Source organism: Arachis hypogaea, chromosome 18, assembly GCF_003086295.3.
Source record: "Arachis hypogaea cultivar Tifrunner chromosome 18, arahy.Tifrunner.gnm2.J5K5, whole genome shotgun sequence".
In the NCBI taxonomy this organism is placed as follows: Eukaryota; Viridiplantae; Streptophyta; class Magnoliopsida; order Fabales; family Fabaceae; genus Arachis; species Arachis hypogaea.
This window is the reverse complement of record NC_092053.1, coordinates 129,956,727-129,972,412: the sequence shown is the minus strand read 5'-3', so window position 1 is coordinate 129,972,412 and position 15,686 is coordinate 129,956,727. Positions and strand designations below refer to the sequence as shown.

Here is a 15,686-nt window from a genome sequence, read left to right as displayed (position 1 = left end):
TATATATTTATTTACAAGAGTTGCTTTATCTTATTTTAAAGAGGAAGTAAAGAGAGCCAATACATGTTCTATACAGTACATACAATGACGGTAATTTCAAATTAAAATTAAAGTATCGAATATTTATTTAAAGTGATTCAGTAGGATATCAGATCTTTATTATCCTTAGTATTTGGATGGTTATTCTGCATAGTATAAATGTATTGTGTTTGATAAATTAATAGTATTTTATTCTGAATATTTGAACTTATACAATAACATATGGTTACATTTTTTTATTAGGTTAAAGAATAGCTCATTGTACACATTGTATACTTATTCCATTGGTTCATGCGGGATTCTATTTTAAAACAGAGATCGGTTAGATGTTTACTCTTCTTGTTGTTACCGTATTAAAAAGTTGAGCGTCGATTTGGTAGTTTAACCTGCGCTATACTAAAACTCTGTTCCTAGTTGTCACCTATTTTGAACACGAAAGTTGGACTTGAACAGAAGATGTGATTATGGATCCGTCAATTAGTCAAACCACTAGAAATTTAATAAAACAAAAGGAAGAAGAAGGAAAGAACAAGAAGAAAAGAACACACACCCTTTTTATGTTCCTCATTTCACAGTGTAAAGTCAGATCCAAAGTCTGAAACCATTTTTTCTTCTCTTTTTCATGGTGGTATCAAAAGGCACGTAGGAACAGAAACAACACCTAAAAGTCTAAAACAGAAAAAACCAGACCATGATACCGTTTTGAGTTTTATTTACCTCTCACAGTTACAAAACCACTTGGTTTTCTCTGACTTTTCATCAGTCATTTGTGGTTGCACTTCACGTGTTTGTTTAAATGCCTCTTCTGCTTTTCCTTCCATTTTTTGCAACTTGGTGGTGCAAAATTGTCAAAGAAGACTGAAGAGTACCTTTTGTCCTACTAGTCCTTATTGCCTTGTTTTCAGAGTCAGAACTAAAAGCTAAGAGTGTCCAATTCAATCTACGTTCCCTACTTCTCAAGGTTGTCCTAGTGTCCAACCATTTTCAATCCTTTATTTCTTCTGGGTCTATCCCCTCATTCAATTCTGCTTCCTGTGTGCAAAACCAGGATTCATCAGATTCCAATGGATAAGCTTTGGTTTTTGGGGTTGGTCAATCCTTAGGTACACAATCTAATATTTGTTTATTCTTATTCTGTGTGACTGTGTTCATATCGTGTGTAATCAAAGTAAGAAAAACAATATTCACCTTCAAAGTTTTTCTCTAGTTTTACCATTTGTTAGTGTGTGTGTGTCCCTTTTACCAAAATTCTATTTCGCAACTTCCCAGAATTTTGTTCCTTGTAAATCTCATACCACACAATAGGAAACTGGCTTAGTTTGAGTAAATGATGAGAAATCGTTGGTCTTTCTTTCAAATTATGGGTACCTTGGTGTTATTGGTTATCATGCTTTTGTGTGAAGTGTGTTTGGGAGGTGTCCAATTTGTTGGTAAGGTGTATCCAGGATCCATCAAAGGTGCTCAAATGAACTGGGTTGATAAGGATGGCAAGTTCCTTGCATCAAGCAGTGGGAAATTCACCTTTGGATTTGCCACCACTGCTGATGATATTACAAAGTTCCTAGTAGTGATTGTTCATGTTAAGAGCAACACTCTGATCTGGACTGCAAATCGAGCAGTCCCCATTGCAAATACTGACAAATTTGAGTTTGATGAAAAGGGAAATGTCGTCTTGAATAAGGGTGAAACAGTTGTGTGGTCTACAAACACAAGTGGCAAGGGTGTTTCTTCAATGGAATTGCAAGACAATGGAAATTTGGTGTTGCTTGGAAAGGATAATACAACAATTATATGGCAGAGTTTCAATTATCCAACAAATACATTGTTGCCAGGACAGAACTTCACAGAGGGAATGAAACTAGTCAGTGATCCTAGCCCCAACAACTTGACCTATTCTCTTGAGTTCAATTCAGGAGATGTCAAACTCTATGCTGGTTTCAAGACTCCTCAGCCTTATTGGTCTACGCAGAGTGATAATCGCATGATCATCAATCAAAATGGCGGTGTGGTGGCTTTGGCAACGCTTGCCGAAAAATCGTGGAGGTTCTATGACAAGAGCAGGGTTTTTTTGCGGCAATTCATTTTTGTTGATCTTTCAGGTAATAATGGCACTTGGGTTGCTGTCTTGGGTTCAAATGGGTTAATCACTTTCTTTGATCTTGAAGCCGGAGGATCGAATTCGCCTTCCCAGGCAACAATACCACAAGGATCTTGCAATACGCCTGAAACTTGTGATCCATATAGCATCTGCACAGGGAACAATAAGTGTAACTGCCCTTCTGTTCTGCCTTGCAAGCCAGGTTTCGACTCTGCCTGCAGCGATAAATCCATCACTTTGATGAAAGGTGATGATGGACTCAATTACGTTGCGCTCCAATTTCTTAAGCCGTTTTCGAAGACCAATTTGGAAGGTTGCCAAAAATCTTGCAACGGAAATTGCTCATGCCTTGCCATGTTCTTCCACCTTAGTTCAGGAAACTGTTTCCTATTGGATGACATAGGTAGTTTTCAGAAACCTAGCACTGATTCTGGTTATGTTTCTTACATCAAAATCTCTAGTGATGGAAGAGGTAGTAGCAACGGGGGTGGTGGAAGTAGCAATAAGCACACTATAGTCACAGTGATCATTGTCATAGTAACACTGCTTGTGATTTCTTGCTTGCTCTTTGTGGGAATTAGGTGCTACCGGAGGAAGCCAAATGTACCCGAGTCACAAGAGGAGAATTCGGAAGAGGACAACTTCTTGGAGAATCTAACAGGTATGCCAATCCGTTACAGCTACAAGGATCTAGAAGCTGCTACAAATCACTTCTCTGTAAAGCTTGGACAAGGCGGTTTCGGCTCGGTTTACAAAGGAGTGCTACCAGATCGGACTCAAGTAGCAGTGAAGCAGTTGGAAGGTATTGGCCAAGGGAAGAAAGAGTTTAGAGCTGAAGTAAGCATCATTGGAAGCATCCATCACGTGCATTTGGTTAAGCTCAGAGGATTCTGTGTTGAAGGTACTAACAGGCTTCTTGCTTATGAGTACATGGCCAATGGATCATTGGACAAATGGATATTCAAGAAGAACAATGGTGAGTTTCGGTTGGATTGGGATACAAGGTTCAACATAGCGCTCGGCACAGCAAAAGGTCTCGCTTACCTTCACGAAGATTGCGACTCAAAGATCATCCATTGTGACATCAAGCCGGAAAATGTGCTTCTAGATGATCATTTCATGGCAAAAGTATCCGATTTTGGCCTGGCTAAGCTCATGAACAGAGAACAAAGCCATGTCTTCACAACACTAAGAGGAACTCGAGGGTACCTCGCCCCCGAGTGGATAACAAACTACGCCATATCAGAGAAGAGTGATGTTTACAGCTACGGAATGGTGCTGCTAGAGATCATCGCCGGAAGGAAGAACTATGATCCATCTGAAACCTCAGAGAAATCACATTTCCCAAGCTACGCTATGAAGATGATGGAAGAAGGGAAACTGAGGGAAATCCTTGACTCAGAGTTGAAAGAAGATGTAAATGATGAAAGGGTTCATATAGCTATAAAAGTTGCATTGTGGTGCATACAAGAAGACATGGCAATGAGGCCTTCAATGACCAAAGTAGTGCAAATGCTGGAAGGTCTTTGCACTGTTCCTAAGCCACCAACAAGTTCTGCTAACCTGGGTTCTCGCCTTTTCACCAATGTCTTCAGTCTCAGTGAAGGAGCCACAACTTCTTCAGGTCCATCAGATTGTAACAGTGATGCATATCTCTCTGCTGTTCGTCTTTCAGGACCAAGATAACACTGCCTCTACCATGTTATTTCTACTTGTTTTGTTTCCTATACTGAACGGATCCAATGTTAAAATTCCCTATTATTGAATAGAGTGTATGATATGCATAGAATTGATCAAACACTCAATTCAATGACAGAGGAATATGTTTCAGTTTTGTATACGAGACAATAGTAAATACAAATAGCAAATCTCTTTCTTTCGTTGTTGTAATGTTGAGGTAAAGTTGGTATTAATGCAGTTTTCTTTTTTAGGATTAGTTATTGGTATATAGAGCTTTCATGTACCCTGCCTCTTGTAAATTTTGTAATGTGAATGGAATCCCTGCTCTATGATCAATCTAACTCTGACTTCATATTTGTTACAATTTCGATAGTAGAAAAGAATTCTAAACTTTTAATAGAATAGTTATTGGTATACATATTAACAATATTTTTATAGGTCCCTTCAATTGGACCATTTATAAATTTAATTTTTATTTTTAGAACAACGTCATGTGACGAATAAAATTTATTTATTTTTATTAATATTTGCCTAATAAAAATATTTTTATACCATCTTAATAATATAAAAATAAAGTATTAATTTAAAGTGTTAATTAATATTAATAAAGAATATTAGTTTTAATATTTTTTATTTTTATTCATAAAATATTACCATACTGTCAAGTGATTCAGGAGTTAAATTTATAAAATTTAACTGAAATTTCAAAATAGTAAAGACATTGAAGGGAAAACTTTTCATTCTAAAAAGATAAATTACCAATTCTTAATTAAGAGAGATTTGTAGGGGTGCATATAGATCGGATAATATCCGTATATCCGCGGTAATTATCCGCATCCGACCCAAATTTTGCAGATATTATCCGATCCGCAGAGCCATCGGATCGGATCGGATCCAATCCGCTTAAATCCGCACTATGGTAGGATCGGATTGTGGATTTGGCAGTGATATTTGCGGATTCGATCCGCAAATCCGCATATCCGCACGTTACATATAAATAGCATAGTTTAAAAAAATAAACCCTAATGTGATATGAATTTTAGTGTGTTGTTTTATGAATTTTATGATATATTGTTTTTTATTTTTTATGTTGTACTTCGACTTAGAATAATTAAATTTAAATCTTGTGTTATTATTTTTTTTGTTATTCAAGAGAAATTTTATTGATAATATTTTAGAATTAAATATGTTTAAACAGGTGAAAAATGAATTTTTTTTGTAAAAATAGCCAAATGGAATTCGAAAACATTTTTTTTTTAATTATGCGGATATACCCGATATCCGATCTGCATACTTGCGGATCGGATCTGGCTTGAAAAATTGCGGATATCGTATCCGATCCGATCCGATCCGATGAGTGCATTGCGGATCGGATAGAATTTTAGGCAATATCCAATCTGATCCGATCCGTGTGCAGCCCTAGAGATTTGAGCTTTGAAAACTTTTTAACAATAAAAATCGTAAACTAGTTTATATATACAAAACAAATAATAATTTATTATTTCCAGAACATTTTAGTACGAAATAATTTTATACGTGTATTTAATTATATAATATTATATCAGTAAAAATAAATATATTTTATATTAATCACATAAAAATAATTATTTAAAAAATAGATTAAATAATTGTGTAAAATCATGCATCAAAATTAACCTCTTCTCTAAAGTATAAACTTTATACTGATTTATTGGAGACGGTTAAGAAAGTAGTCGTCAATTAGAGTTATATAACAAAAACTCAACTGTAATCAACTAAAACTAATCATTGAAAATTTGATTACTATATTAATTAATTAATAATATTAAAAAGGAAATGAGGGGGGTAAAGTGGAAAGGAGTGTGTGGCGTGAGTTATTGAGAAAATGAGTTCAACTCTGACCAACCATCATCCTCTACTGTGTTCAATCTCCACCGCTTCAGCTTCAGCTCAACAACACAAACCCCTAACCAATTTTCCCGCCAAATCACAACGCCCAACTTTCTCAACCGTTAATTTCCACCCCAACCACCCTCCTCCTCCTTCATCTTCAGGTAACAACTTACTACTAACTGTTCTCCAGTTATTTTATGCAATGGTGCTTTTAAGATTTTACATTTTAGTTCACACTTTAGCTTAGGGTTTAGTGTCACTGATAGTCCGAGAAAATTAAATTCATGATTTATTTTAAAAGAAAATAAAAGATTAATACGTCTAAGAATTCCTCTAAGGAAATCTACGGAATGTTCATTGTTCAATTTATAATAATTTAGTTTGCTATGCTTTTGAATTCACACTGCAATTTGTTGATGTAATTTTGCATCTGCATCCTTGCGGAATTTACGTGAATGACTTTGTGTTATATTTATAATTTAAAGTATATTAATGGTATAAATGTAGGTCCAAATCTGGTGGTTGGAAGGAGAGGGCTAGTATCCATAGCCACTTTGCCATGTCTTGTTCCCCTGACTCAGATTATGGGTTGTCTCCAAGCATACGCTGCACAGTAAGAATCGTTGAATGATTTAAAAATCCTATTCAACACTATATGTTGCTTTATACATAAACCTAATTAGAATCTTTAAGCACAAGTTTCATTGTTTTGTTTGAATGTTGGATTGTCTTGCTTGCTTGATTTGTTGTCATTTCAATGCTTCTTCTGCCCCTTATTGAAGGCCTAGTACGAAGGAATATCTTCTAATTAAAGAAGAAGTAAGGAAGGTATTGTCGAAGGGAAAAGCTGCAGGCGTGCTTCGTTTGGTTTTCCATGATGCAGGAACCTTTGACATGGATGACAAGACAGGTATCTCTGGATCCAAGGGACATGTTAAACTTTCAAAAATGCTGTTTGCTTCTGGATAGTCCTGTTTTGGACTTTTAGTTTTCAGGCATAAGCTTGCTAGATTCAACTCTGTTGTATAGTGGATGTAAAATGTTCTATGAAGGATGGGTTATCAATGTTAAAATTTTCATAATCTTGCGAAGTTTTCTATATTAGTAGCCTCTCCGAAAATATAAACACTGCTATTTTGGAGGGAAGCCATGAAACTGAAGTAGTGATGGTGCTTTGTCAAATATATAGTGATCCATGTGCTTCATGAATTATCATGTGACTTTTCTGTAGTGAAGTGTTAAGTGTTAGAACTTAGAAGTTTGGCTGGAGGGTAAAATTAGGTGGAAGGCCTTGCTCTATAATTGGATTTGTATATATAATACAAGGGACCTTTTACTATGTTTCCTTGAGAACTGATGTGTCATTGCTAGTAACAATTGTATTTCTTTGATTCATTCCGGAATTTAGATAACTTACTTTTGTTTTCTTCTCAAATTCATAATATACAATTTTTTTAACTATTCATGTTATTGCAGGTGGTATGAATGGTTCTATAGTTTATGAACTTGAAAGACCTGAAAATTCTGGCCTAAAAAAATCAATAAAGGTGGGTCTATCTCACCAAGTTTCTATCTCTCTTTTCCCTGATCCTTTATTTTATTATTTGGAGAACTCCATATATGATTATATGTTTTATGCTCTTGTTTAATAATGAAGTCACAAGTTCTATAAAGCTGATACTGTGGTGACTATATTGTTAGGTTCTTCAGAAAGCAAAGATTCAAATAGATGCTATCCAACCAGGTCCTTGTTTTATACAGTAATCGCCACAAATATTAAGTGCTGAATTTGTCTAGGCCAACACATTCCAATTTACCTTTACCAGTATCCTGGGGGGACATGATTGCTGTTGCTGGCGCCGAAGCAATCGAATTATGTGGAGGTCCATCAATCCAAGTTTCTTTGGGCAGACTAGATTCACTGTAAGATGTTCATTTTGTAGTAGCATTTGCTTTTGATCTTAAGTATGATAGACAAGTAGTTATATATCTTAGGTTGGTGCCTTATATTCTCCTAAAAGAGTATTAAATTCTTCTAATTGTATTTTAAGGCTATTTGTTAAAGAATAAAAAATCATAACTTTTTTTTTTCTTTTTGGGCTCATGACAAACAAAATCTGATTTGTGTCTTCTGCCAATAACAATTTTATCATTCATTTTGATTGAAGGGGGCCTGACCCTGAAGGTAAACTTCCTGAGGAATCTCTCAGTGCTTCCAGTTTGAAGAAATGCTTCCAGAGAAAAGGCTTTTCGTGAGTATACCTTTATATGTGCACTTCTGTTCTGTAAGAGAAAGTTACTTTTCTTTTTGGCTGGTGTAAAATATTATTTTTATTTTAGTTTTCTGCAACTATTCATTGTAAAAATGTTCAATTGTCTATATATTTTACCATGTAGAGACATGTCTATGATTTACCATTATAGTCCTAATTCTACAAGAATTTAATTTTTATGCACCGTCTGAATAAACTCTTTTAGACTTATATTCAATTAGGTGTTGCCGCATAAACAAAAGTCGTTTCTCTTTTGAGATAGTAAATGCGGAAGTTAACCACTTTTATACCTAGGTGATATGTAAACAAAATGTATCAAGGCAAGAAAACAGAATGTGGTAATTACCTAACCTAAAAGCTATTTGATTGTTTGCTTAGACAAAATCTATTCATTACCATCTAAAATTATCTGCATATTATTTTTTCTTTTAGATAGAATTCATTTTGCTTATGTGTTGTTAACTTGTTATCCTTTTGGGGTTCTCTTTCACAGAACACAAGAACTTGTAGCTTTGTCTGGAGCCCACACTCTTGGAAGTAAAGGTTTTGGAAGCCCAACTTCTTTTGACAATGCATATTATAAGATTCTTTTGGAGAAGCCTTGGGCAAATCCAGGTAAGCTCATAACTAAGTTAAAAGATTGTTCTCTGAGTCAATTCTTTGTTTAATGAAAATGATATGGAAATGAAGGAGTTGAAGGCATGTTATGCCTATAAGATTCAGTAACTACCTTATTTTGATGATTTGTGCCTGTTTTGCAACAGATCTTAATGTTAGAGAAAATTTTTCAGTTTCTTTGGCATCATTTTTTTTTTGGCAACAAACTATAAATGACATGAACATCTGTGATTGATTTGATTGTGTGCTCATTTTTTCGGATAGACCAAATATGTTCAATCTTTTTTTTGTTACCTTTTGGTTTTATGAACAACTTTTCTTGTCATTCTCAAATGCTGGTTTTGTTCTCTTCAGGTGGCATGTCAAGTATGATTGGCCTTCCTTCAGATCACGCACTTGTTGAGGATAACGAATGCTTAAGGTTCTTTATCTTTTCAAAACCTCTTATATTTCCCTTATTGTGAAAATGACCTATTGCATTATATGCTAAGCACCAAGATTTCTGTACAAAACCGTCGCAAATGCTTCAATATTAGGATTAAATTTTTATATGAATAGGAACAATTTAGGATTAGAAGCATAATTTTCAATTTTAATTTTGTTTCTGGATCCTAGAAATGACAGTTAATGCATATAGTCCAGCAATTGAAAACAGTACCTATGATAACAAGTGAATATGACATGGTTACTTGTAAATTTAGCTAGTTAGCTTCCTTAGATTTCTCTAGTACTGTAGTATTTAGGATATGACCAAGTAAACGTTTTCAAAATAGCTAAGCACTCCTCTCTAGTTTTTTAACCAGCGTCATCCTTAGGATTCGATGGGCAAAACATCCTGGCCTATGCTATCTGTTATGAGTGTATCCTCTTATGTTAATCGTAGTTATGAGAAATTACAAGAAAATCAAGTTACACCGTTGCTAACTACTATAGCTTATGTTCTAGTGGTAAATGATTGATCCAATGTCTTCTCCCTCTGAGCTAGCTTTTGGGGTTAAACCCAGTCTTAAGAAGACTTGTGTAACTAAATCTTGAATTCCGTCCTCCTCTATTCGAAAGATCCTAATCCTAAGAAAAAGGCATAACCCTTTTTTTGTTTAACTTGATTAGGTCTCATTTATGGTTCTAAAATACATTCTAGCTCAGAGAATTAGGCACTGGCAAGAACCCTTATTTATCTCTGGTGCAGCCTTGCAGCACATATGCATTCATGTTTGGGTTAATTCTGTTCGTACTTTTATGTGCATGCCTTAAGAAAACTTCATTTGCTGAACAGATGGATCAAGAAATACGCAGAAAATGAGAACATATTCTTTGAAGATTTCAAGAATGCATATGTCAAGCTGGTGAATTCTGGTGTGAGGTGGAATAGCCTATAAATTTTAGAAATTGAATGTAAGCCGTTATTTATTTATTTGTTTTTGGTGATTTTCTGTTGATGTTTATGCAAAGTCTTAGTGAATGTTTAGGGAGCTCATAATGTTTTGCCCACCAAGACATACTATATATATATATATATATATATATATATATACCCAAAACAGAAAGTAGTTAAACCTATTCAACTTTTGTCACTAGAGTAATGATGCATTATTTCGAAAATTAAATGGATGACAAAAGTTATTATTGGCCTTATTTGACCAATACCATTCTTAGGATTTGACGGCATTTAACACTGGTAATGAGTGCAACTTTTATGTTAGAAGAAGAATGTTAGGGCCATCAACTTTTGTGATATGTAGCCATTAAATAGCCATCAATAATGGTTTTAATGGTGTGAGATTGGTATAAGATTTAATCCAATGGCTCACTTTTTTTTGCTGGTTACATGCTGGCCAGAATTTAACAAAGTTGCTGGCTCTATAGACTTTTCCATGTTAGAATTTAAATGTTGAAAGAAATTATAAGAAAATAAAGTTATATTCATGCCAACATAGATGACTTTTCATATAATAATAAACACTTGATGCATTCGGAGAACATGCATATTAATAATGACCCAAGAAAGCTTTTTTTTTTTTAATTGAAAAAGTATAGATAACCAAATGTCTAACTAGCCAAGAATTGAACAACTCAATTAATTATAATTATTAATAATTAATTTTAAATTTTTAAATTCAAAATTTAAATAATTAGAAACTGATTAAGTAAACCTAATTAAAAACTATAAATACATTCCCATTCTTTCCCATATTAACTTACGCACTCCCAACAACAACATACAAAGACCCCTTTTCCTCACCGTCAGGCCTTCTCCGTCCCTGTCCTTACCCAAGATCTTAAAAAGCTCGCCGCCGACAAGGCCGTCGATTACGTCAAGTCCAGCATGGTCCTCGGCCTTGGCACCGGCTCCACCATTGCTTCGTCGTCGCCAAGCTCGGTCATCTCCTCTCCACCGAGTAAAAGGCTGCGGCGGCACTCTTCTCCGCGAGAAGATGGTGGAGGCTGCCCCGACAAGTTTGTTGTGGTGGTCAACGAAACGAAGCTCGTGTCAGGGCTTGGCGGTAGCGACCTTGCGATGCCGACGGAGGTGGTGCAGTTCTGCTGAAAGTACAATCTGGTTCAGCTTCAGAAGTTGTTCAAGGAAGAAGGAGTGGTGGAGCACAGACTGTTCTTGAACAATTGCATAAATATATAAAAAAAACATCTATTTAATATGAAAAAAACATCTTAATGCTTAACAGAAGAAATGTCCAGTTATATTTTGGCAAAAACAATCAGATACCTATAGGATTTTAAAAAAACATACAATTTTTAAAGAAATAGAGACATCTACATTCGCAACACAAAAGAAATCCAAAAATACATAAAACAAAACATTCATTTAGTATGAAAAAGAAATATTCTGATACTTAGCAGAAGAAATATCCAAGTATATCAACTTACTTTTATTAAGATGGGCTTTAAAGTCCAATCCATTAGAAAGTTGGCAGAAGTTGGCTGGACTCTAGTTGGTTCTCTAGCGGAACCGTTTTTAATTTTATTCCGTAAAAGACTATATATATATATATATATATATATATATATATATATATATATATATATATATATATATATATATCAATTCTGCTAGGGATCCAAGAGGGAGTTCAGCCAACTCCTGCCAACTCTTATTGGGTTGGACCCCGAAACCCATTTCACTATACAAGCAAGAAGCAACATCCCAATTTACCCATATAGAACCAAATTAACCCTAGCTAAATTCCCCCTTTTTCACCGTTTCACTTCAACATCAACAGCATCCAAAACTATCCAACGGCAGCGCCTCCCAAACATGTTCGTCGTATGCCTTTCCCAAAGGCCGTCAACCGCCGCGTCCATCCACATGCAAGTAACCACCGGCGTCGGAAGCTCACCCTAAACCGCCGCAACGCCTCCATCCCGTCCACGTGCTACCAGCCGCGTTCGTCAGAAGTTCGGCCCAGACCGCCGCAGCGCCTTCATGCCGCCCATGTGCGAGCAACCAAGGGCGTCTGATTCTCACCCACAGTGCGCCGCTGACACTGCATGTCGTTGTCGCAGCGCCATTGAAGCGTCCCCTTCTTAGCCGGATAACTCAATGCTAGCTTCCGTGCTCTGTTCTGACGAACGCCACGTTGGACTCCTCCTGCTCGCACCGTGAAGCCTCGTCTGAAAGTACTAATTAGTTAGTATCTATTCATGGGTGTTACTTGATTGATTTTCTTTTGGCGTGTTCTATGTGGATGTTACTTCTGTTGAGCAAAAGCATGTTTTCTTTTTGTGAGGGAGAGAGAAAGAAAAGGAAGGCTAAGAAAAGGAAGGCTAAGAGTTATTATAGGAAAGTTTTATTTCTATCCGTTGAAATTATAGCATATAACCACTATATAAACGTTTGTAGAATTTCAATTCAATCATCATCAACAATAACAACTACATTCACATCTTCTTTTCATATTATTATTATTATTATTATTTTATTTCCTTTTCTCTTTAGTAATTATATAGCGAGTGCATTATTGTGAGTAGTGTTCAATTTCATATTACTTTGTAGCTATCTATTAGAAGTCAAAATTCCGCTGCAAACTCAACAATTGGTATCAAGAGCCAACGTTATATTATTCATTATTTGAGTGGTAACATTCAATTTTGAATATAATGGCTTCTACTAGTAATAATGTCAAAGTAGGCAAATATGAAATCGAGAAGTTCAATGGGAAAAATGATTTTTCCTATTGGAGGATGCAAATGAAAAATCTGCTTATATCACAAAAATTACACAAGGCACTGGCAGAAAAAGAAAAAGCTGGAGGAAATGAAAGATGAGGATTGGGAAGAATTATATCTTGAGGCGTGGGCTGCAATAATCTTATGCCTTGAGAGGGATGTTGCTTTTTTGGTAAATGAAGAAGCAACTGCAGCAGGCGTTTGGTTAAAGTTAGAGAGTAACTTCATGACGAAGACTCTAACTAACAGAATCTACTTAAAATCCAAATTGTATACATGCAAGATGGAGGAAGGCACCTCAATCCGAGAATATATCAATAAGTTTGACAGGATCATATCAAACTTAAAGGATATAGATGTGAAGGTTGATGATGAAGACCAAGCACTCATATTGTTACTTTTATTACCGAAGTCCTATGAAAATCTGGTGCAGACATTGATGCTAGTGGGTGACACTCTGACCATGGATGAGACGAGGGCATCACTTTTAGCGGATGATCTACGTAAGGTTGCTACAAGTGTAATGTCATCTTCAAATGGAAGAGAGTATAATGATCAAGCACAAGGATTGTTCGCGGCTAGAGGAAGGACTAATGAAAGAGGAAAAGGTAATAAGCGTGGAAAGTCTAGGCCAAAATCTAGACCTCACGCGGAGAGAATATGCTTTAAATGTGGTGAGGCTGGACATTTCAAAGCAAATTATCCAAATAAGAAGATAACTTTCAAGAAACAGAACAACGACAACCCAAAAGAAAAGCAAGAAGCAAGCTACGTCTCAAATGATGAGGAAGATTGTTACTCTGTGACAGAACAATCTTAAGAAATCTTCGATAAGTGGATTCTTGATTCAGGAGCCTCTCACCATATGTGTCCAAATAGGAAGTGGTTTACTACCTATGAAAGCATAAATGGTGGCACAGTTCTAATGGGCAATGATCATGCTTGTAAAACTGTGGGGTTGGGTACTGTAAGAATCAAGATGCATGATGGTGTCGTAAGAACCTTAAAGGATGTGAGACATATTCCATACTTGCGAAAAAATCTGATCTTCATAGGTTTGTTGGAGAAAAATGGTTGCAAAATAGTTGCGAAAAATGGGGTACTGAAAGTTGTTCGTGGTTCTTTGGTAGTGATGAAAGGAGTTTGTCACAGTAATCTTTATTCTCTTTTGGGGACAACGGTTATAGGTGAGTTAGCAGTTGGAATCGGTGGAAGTAGAGATCAAACAGATTGCATGAGAATATGGCACATGCGGCTTGGACATATGTCAGAGAAAGGTCTATCATTGCTTTGTGGACAAGGTTTGCTGAGGAATATGAAGAAACCACAAATGGAATTTTGTGAGCATTGTGTGTATGGAAAGGCACATAGGGTGAAGTTTTCTACAAGCAAGCATAAAAGCAGAGGGTTGTTAGACTACGTGTATACTGATGTTTGGGGCCCGGCTAAAGTTACTTCCAAGGGTGGTTCCAGGTATTTTGTTACTTTTGTTGATGATTATTCCAGGTATGTTTGGATTTATTTCCTCAAACATAAGAATGAGGTATTCGATACTTTTAAGCGATGGAGAGCAATGGTTGAAAACCGAACAAGTAGGAAGCTGAAAACTCTACGATCTAATAATGGCACCGAGTACACGGATGGGGCTTTCAAGGAGTTCTGTGACCGAGAAGGCATTACAAGACACTGGACAGTTAGAGAAACACCACAACAGAATGGAGTCACCGAACGACTGAATCGTACGCTACTTGAGAAGGCAAGGTGTATGCGCTCTAATTCCGGGTTAGGTAGAGAATGGTGGGCAGAATCGGTTGCTACAGCTTGCTACATAGTGAATCGATCCCCACATTCTTCTCTAGATGGAGACACACCTTATAAGGTATGGTCAGGGGAACATGCAGATTAGGAGAAACTCAGAGTCTTTGAATGCACAGCCTATTATCATGTCAAAGATAATAAGCTTGATGATAGAGCTAAGAAGGCAATCTTTTTGGGGTATCCAAGAGGGGTTCAAGGCTATCGCCTTTGGAGTGTAAATGATTCTAAGTTTGTAATTAGCAGAGATGTTACCTTTGATAAACAATCTATGTAGCTTTGTCTAAAGATGTGGTGCCAGATGATGGTGATGTTGGAAAAACTTCAAATACTCAAGTGGTGGAGATAGAGTCTAAATACCAACAAATAGACTCTAATAATGTTCAGGTGGAGCATCCTAATGCTACTCGAGATGACGCAGAGGATGAACTTGATCATGAGAAAATTCAGCGAGAAAATGCACATGCATTACAACAGCAGCAGCAGGATTCTTTGGCATCTACTAGGCCAAAGAGGAATTATAAAATTGTTCAGAAGTTCAGGTCAGACAAGCCTTTGAGACATTATGGGCAGCTAAACTTGGTAGATTATGCACTCTCAGTGGAGGATGATGAGCCGGTCACCTTCAAACATGCTATCAAAGACAAAGATAGAGAGAGTTGGTTGGTCGCTATGGAGGAAGAGATGCAATCTCTTCATAAGAACAAGACATGGGATGTGGTCCCATTGCCCGTGGGAAAGACTGCAATTGGTTGTAAGTGGGTGTATAAAAGAAAAGAAGATCCTACTAAGTCAGATGGTACAAGATTCAAAGCTAGGTTAGTAGCAAAGGGATTTGCACAGAAAGAAGGTGTTGATTACAATGAGATATTTTCTCCAGTGGTGAAACACACTTCCATACGGGTGCTTTTAAGTCTTGTCGCTCATGGTGATCTTGAGTTGGAACAACTAGACGTGAAGACTACATTCTTGCACGGTGACTTAGAGGAAGAAATCTACATGTATCAACCTGAGGGTTTCAAGGTTGAGGGTAAAGAAAGTCAGGTATGTCGCTTGAGGAAATCGCTATATGGATTGAAACAATCTCCTCGGCAATGGTATAAGCG

General features: G+C 36.4%; 2 protein-coding genes across 2 annotated transcripts; both read left to right on the top strand.

Annotated features, from left to right (window-relative positions):
* The first annotated feature begins 417 nt into the window (after positions 1-417).
* LOC112771178 (G-type lectin S-receptor-like serine/threonine-protein kinase SD2-5) lies at positions 418-4,153 on the top strand. The gene has a single exon (XM_025815824.2). It carries the CDS (start codon positions 1,367-1,369, stop codon positions 3,821-3,823), a length of 2,457 nt encoding a protein of 818 aa, XP_025671609.1. The 5' UTR covers positions 418-1,366; the 3' UTR covers positions 3,824-4,153.
* Positions 4,154-5,630: 1,477 nt separating this feature from the next.
* LOC112772858 (putative L-ascorbate peroxidase 6) lies at positions 5,631-10,215 on the top strand. Its single transcript, XM_025817861.3, has 10 exons — positions 5,631-5,850; positions 6,197-6,302; positions 6,472-6,599; positions 7,166-7,236; positions 7,391-7,433; positions 7,516-7,612; positions 7,858-7,941; positions 8,456-8,577; positions 8,935-9,001; positions 9,857-10,215. Exons 1-10 carry the CDS (start codon positions 5,682-5,684, stop codon positions 9,957-9,959), a joined length of 990 nt encoding a protein of 329 aa, XP_025673646.1. The 5' UTR covers positions 5,631-5,681; the 3' UTR covers positions 9,960-10,215.
* Positions 10,216-15,686: the final 5,471 nt, after the last annotated feature.

Coding starts and splice junctions, on each gene's coding strand:
- LOC112771178 (XM_025815824.2), top strand. CDS start 1,367: ATGATGAGAAATCGTTGGTCTTTCTTTCAAATTATGGGTACCTTGGTG.
- LOC112772858 (XM_025817861.3), top strand. CDS start 5,682: ATGAGTTCAACTCTGACCAACCATCATCCTCTACTGTGTTCAATCTCC. Junction 6,600..7,165: donor TGACATGGATGACAAGACAG/GTATCTCTGGAT, acceptor ATGTTATTGCAG/GTGGTATGAATGGTTCTATA. Junction 7,942..8,455: donor TTCCAGAGAAAAGGCTTTTC/GTGAGTATACCT, acceptor TCTCTTTCACAG/AACACAAGAACTTGTAGCTT.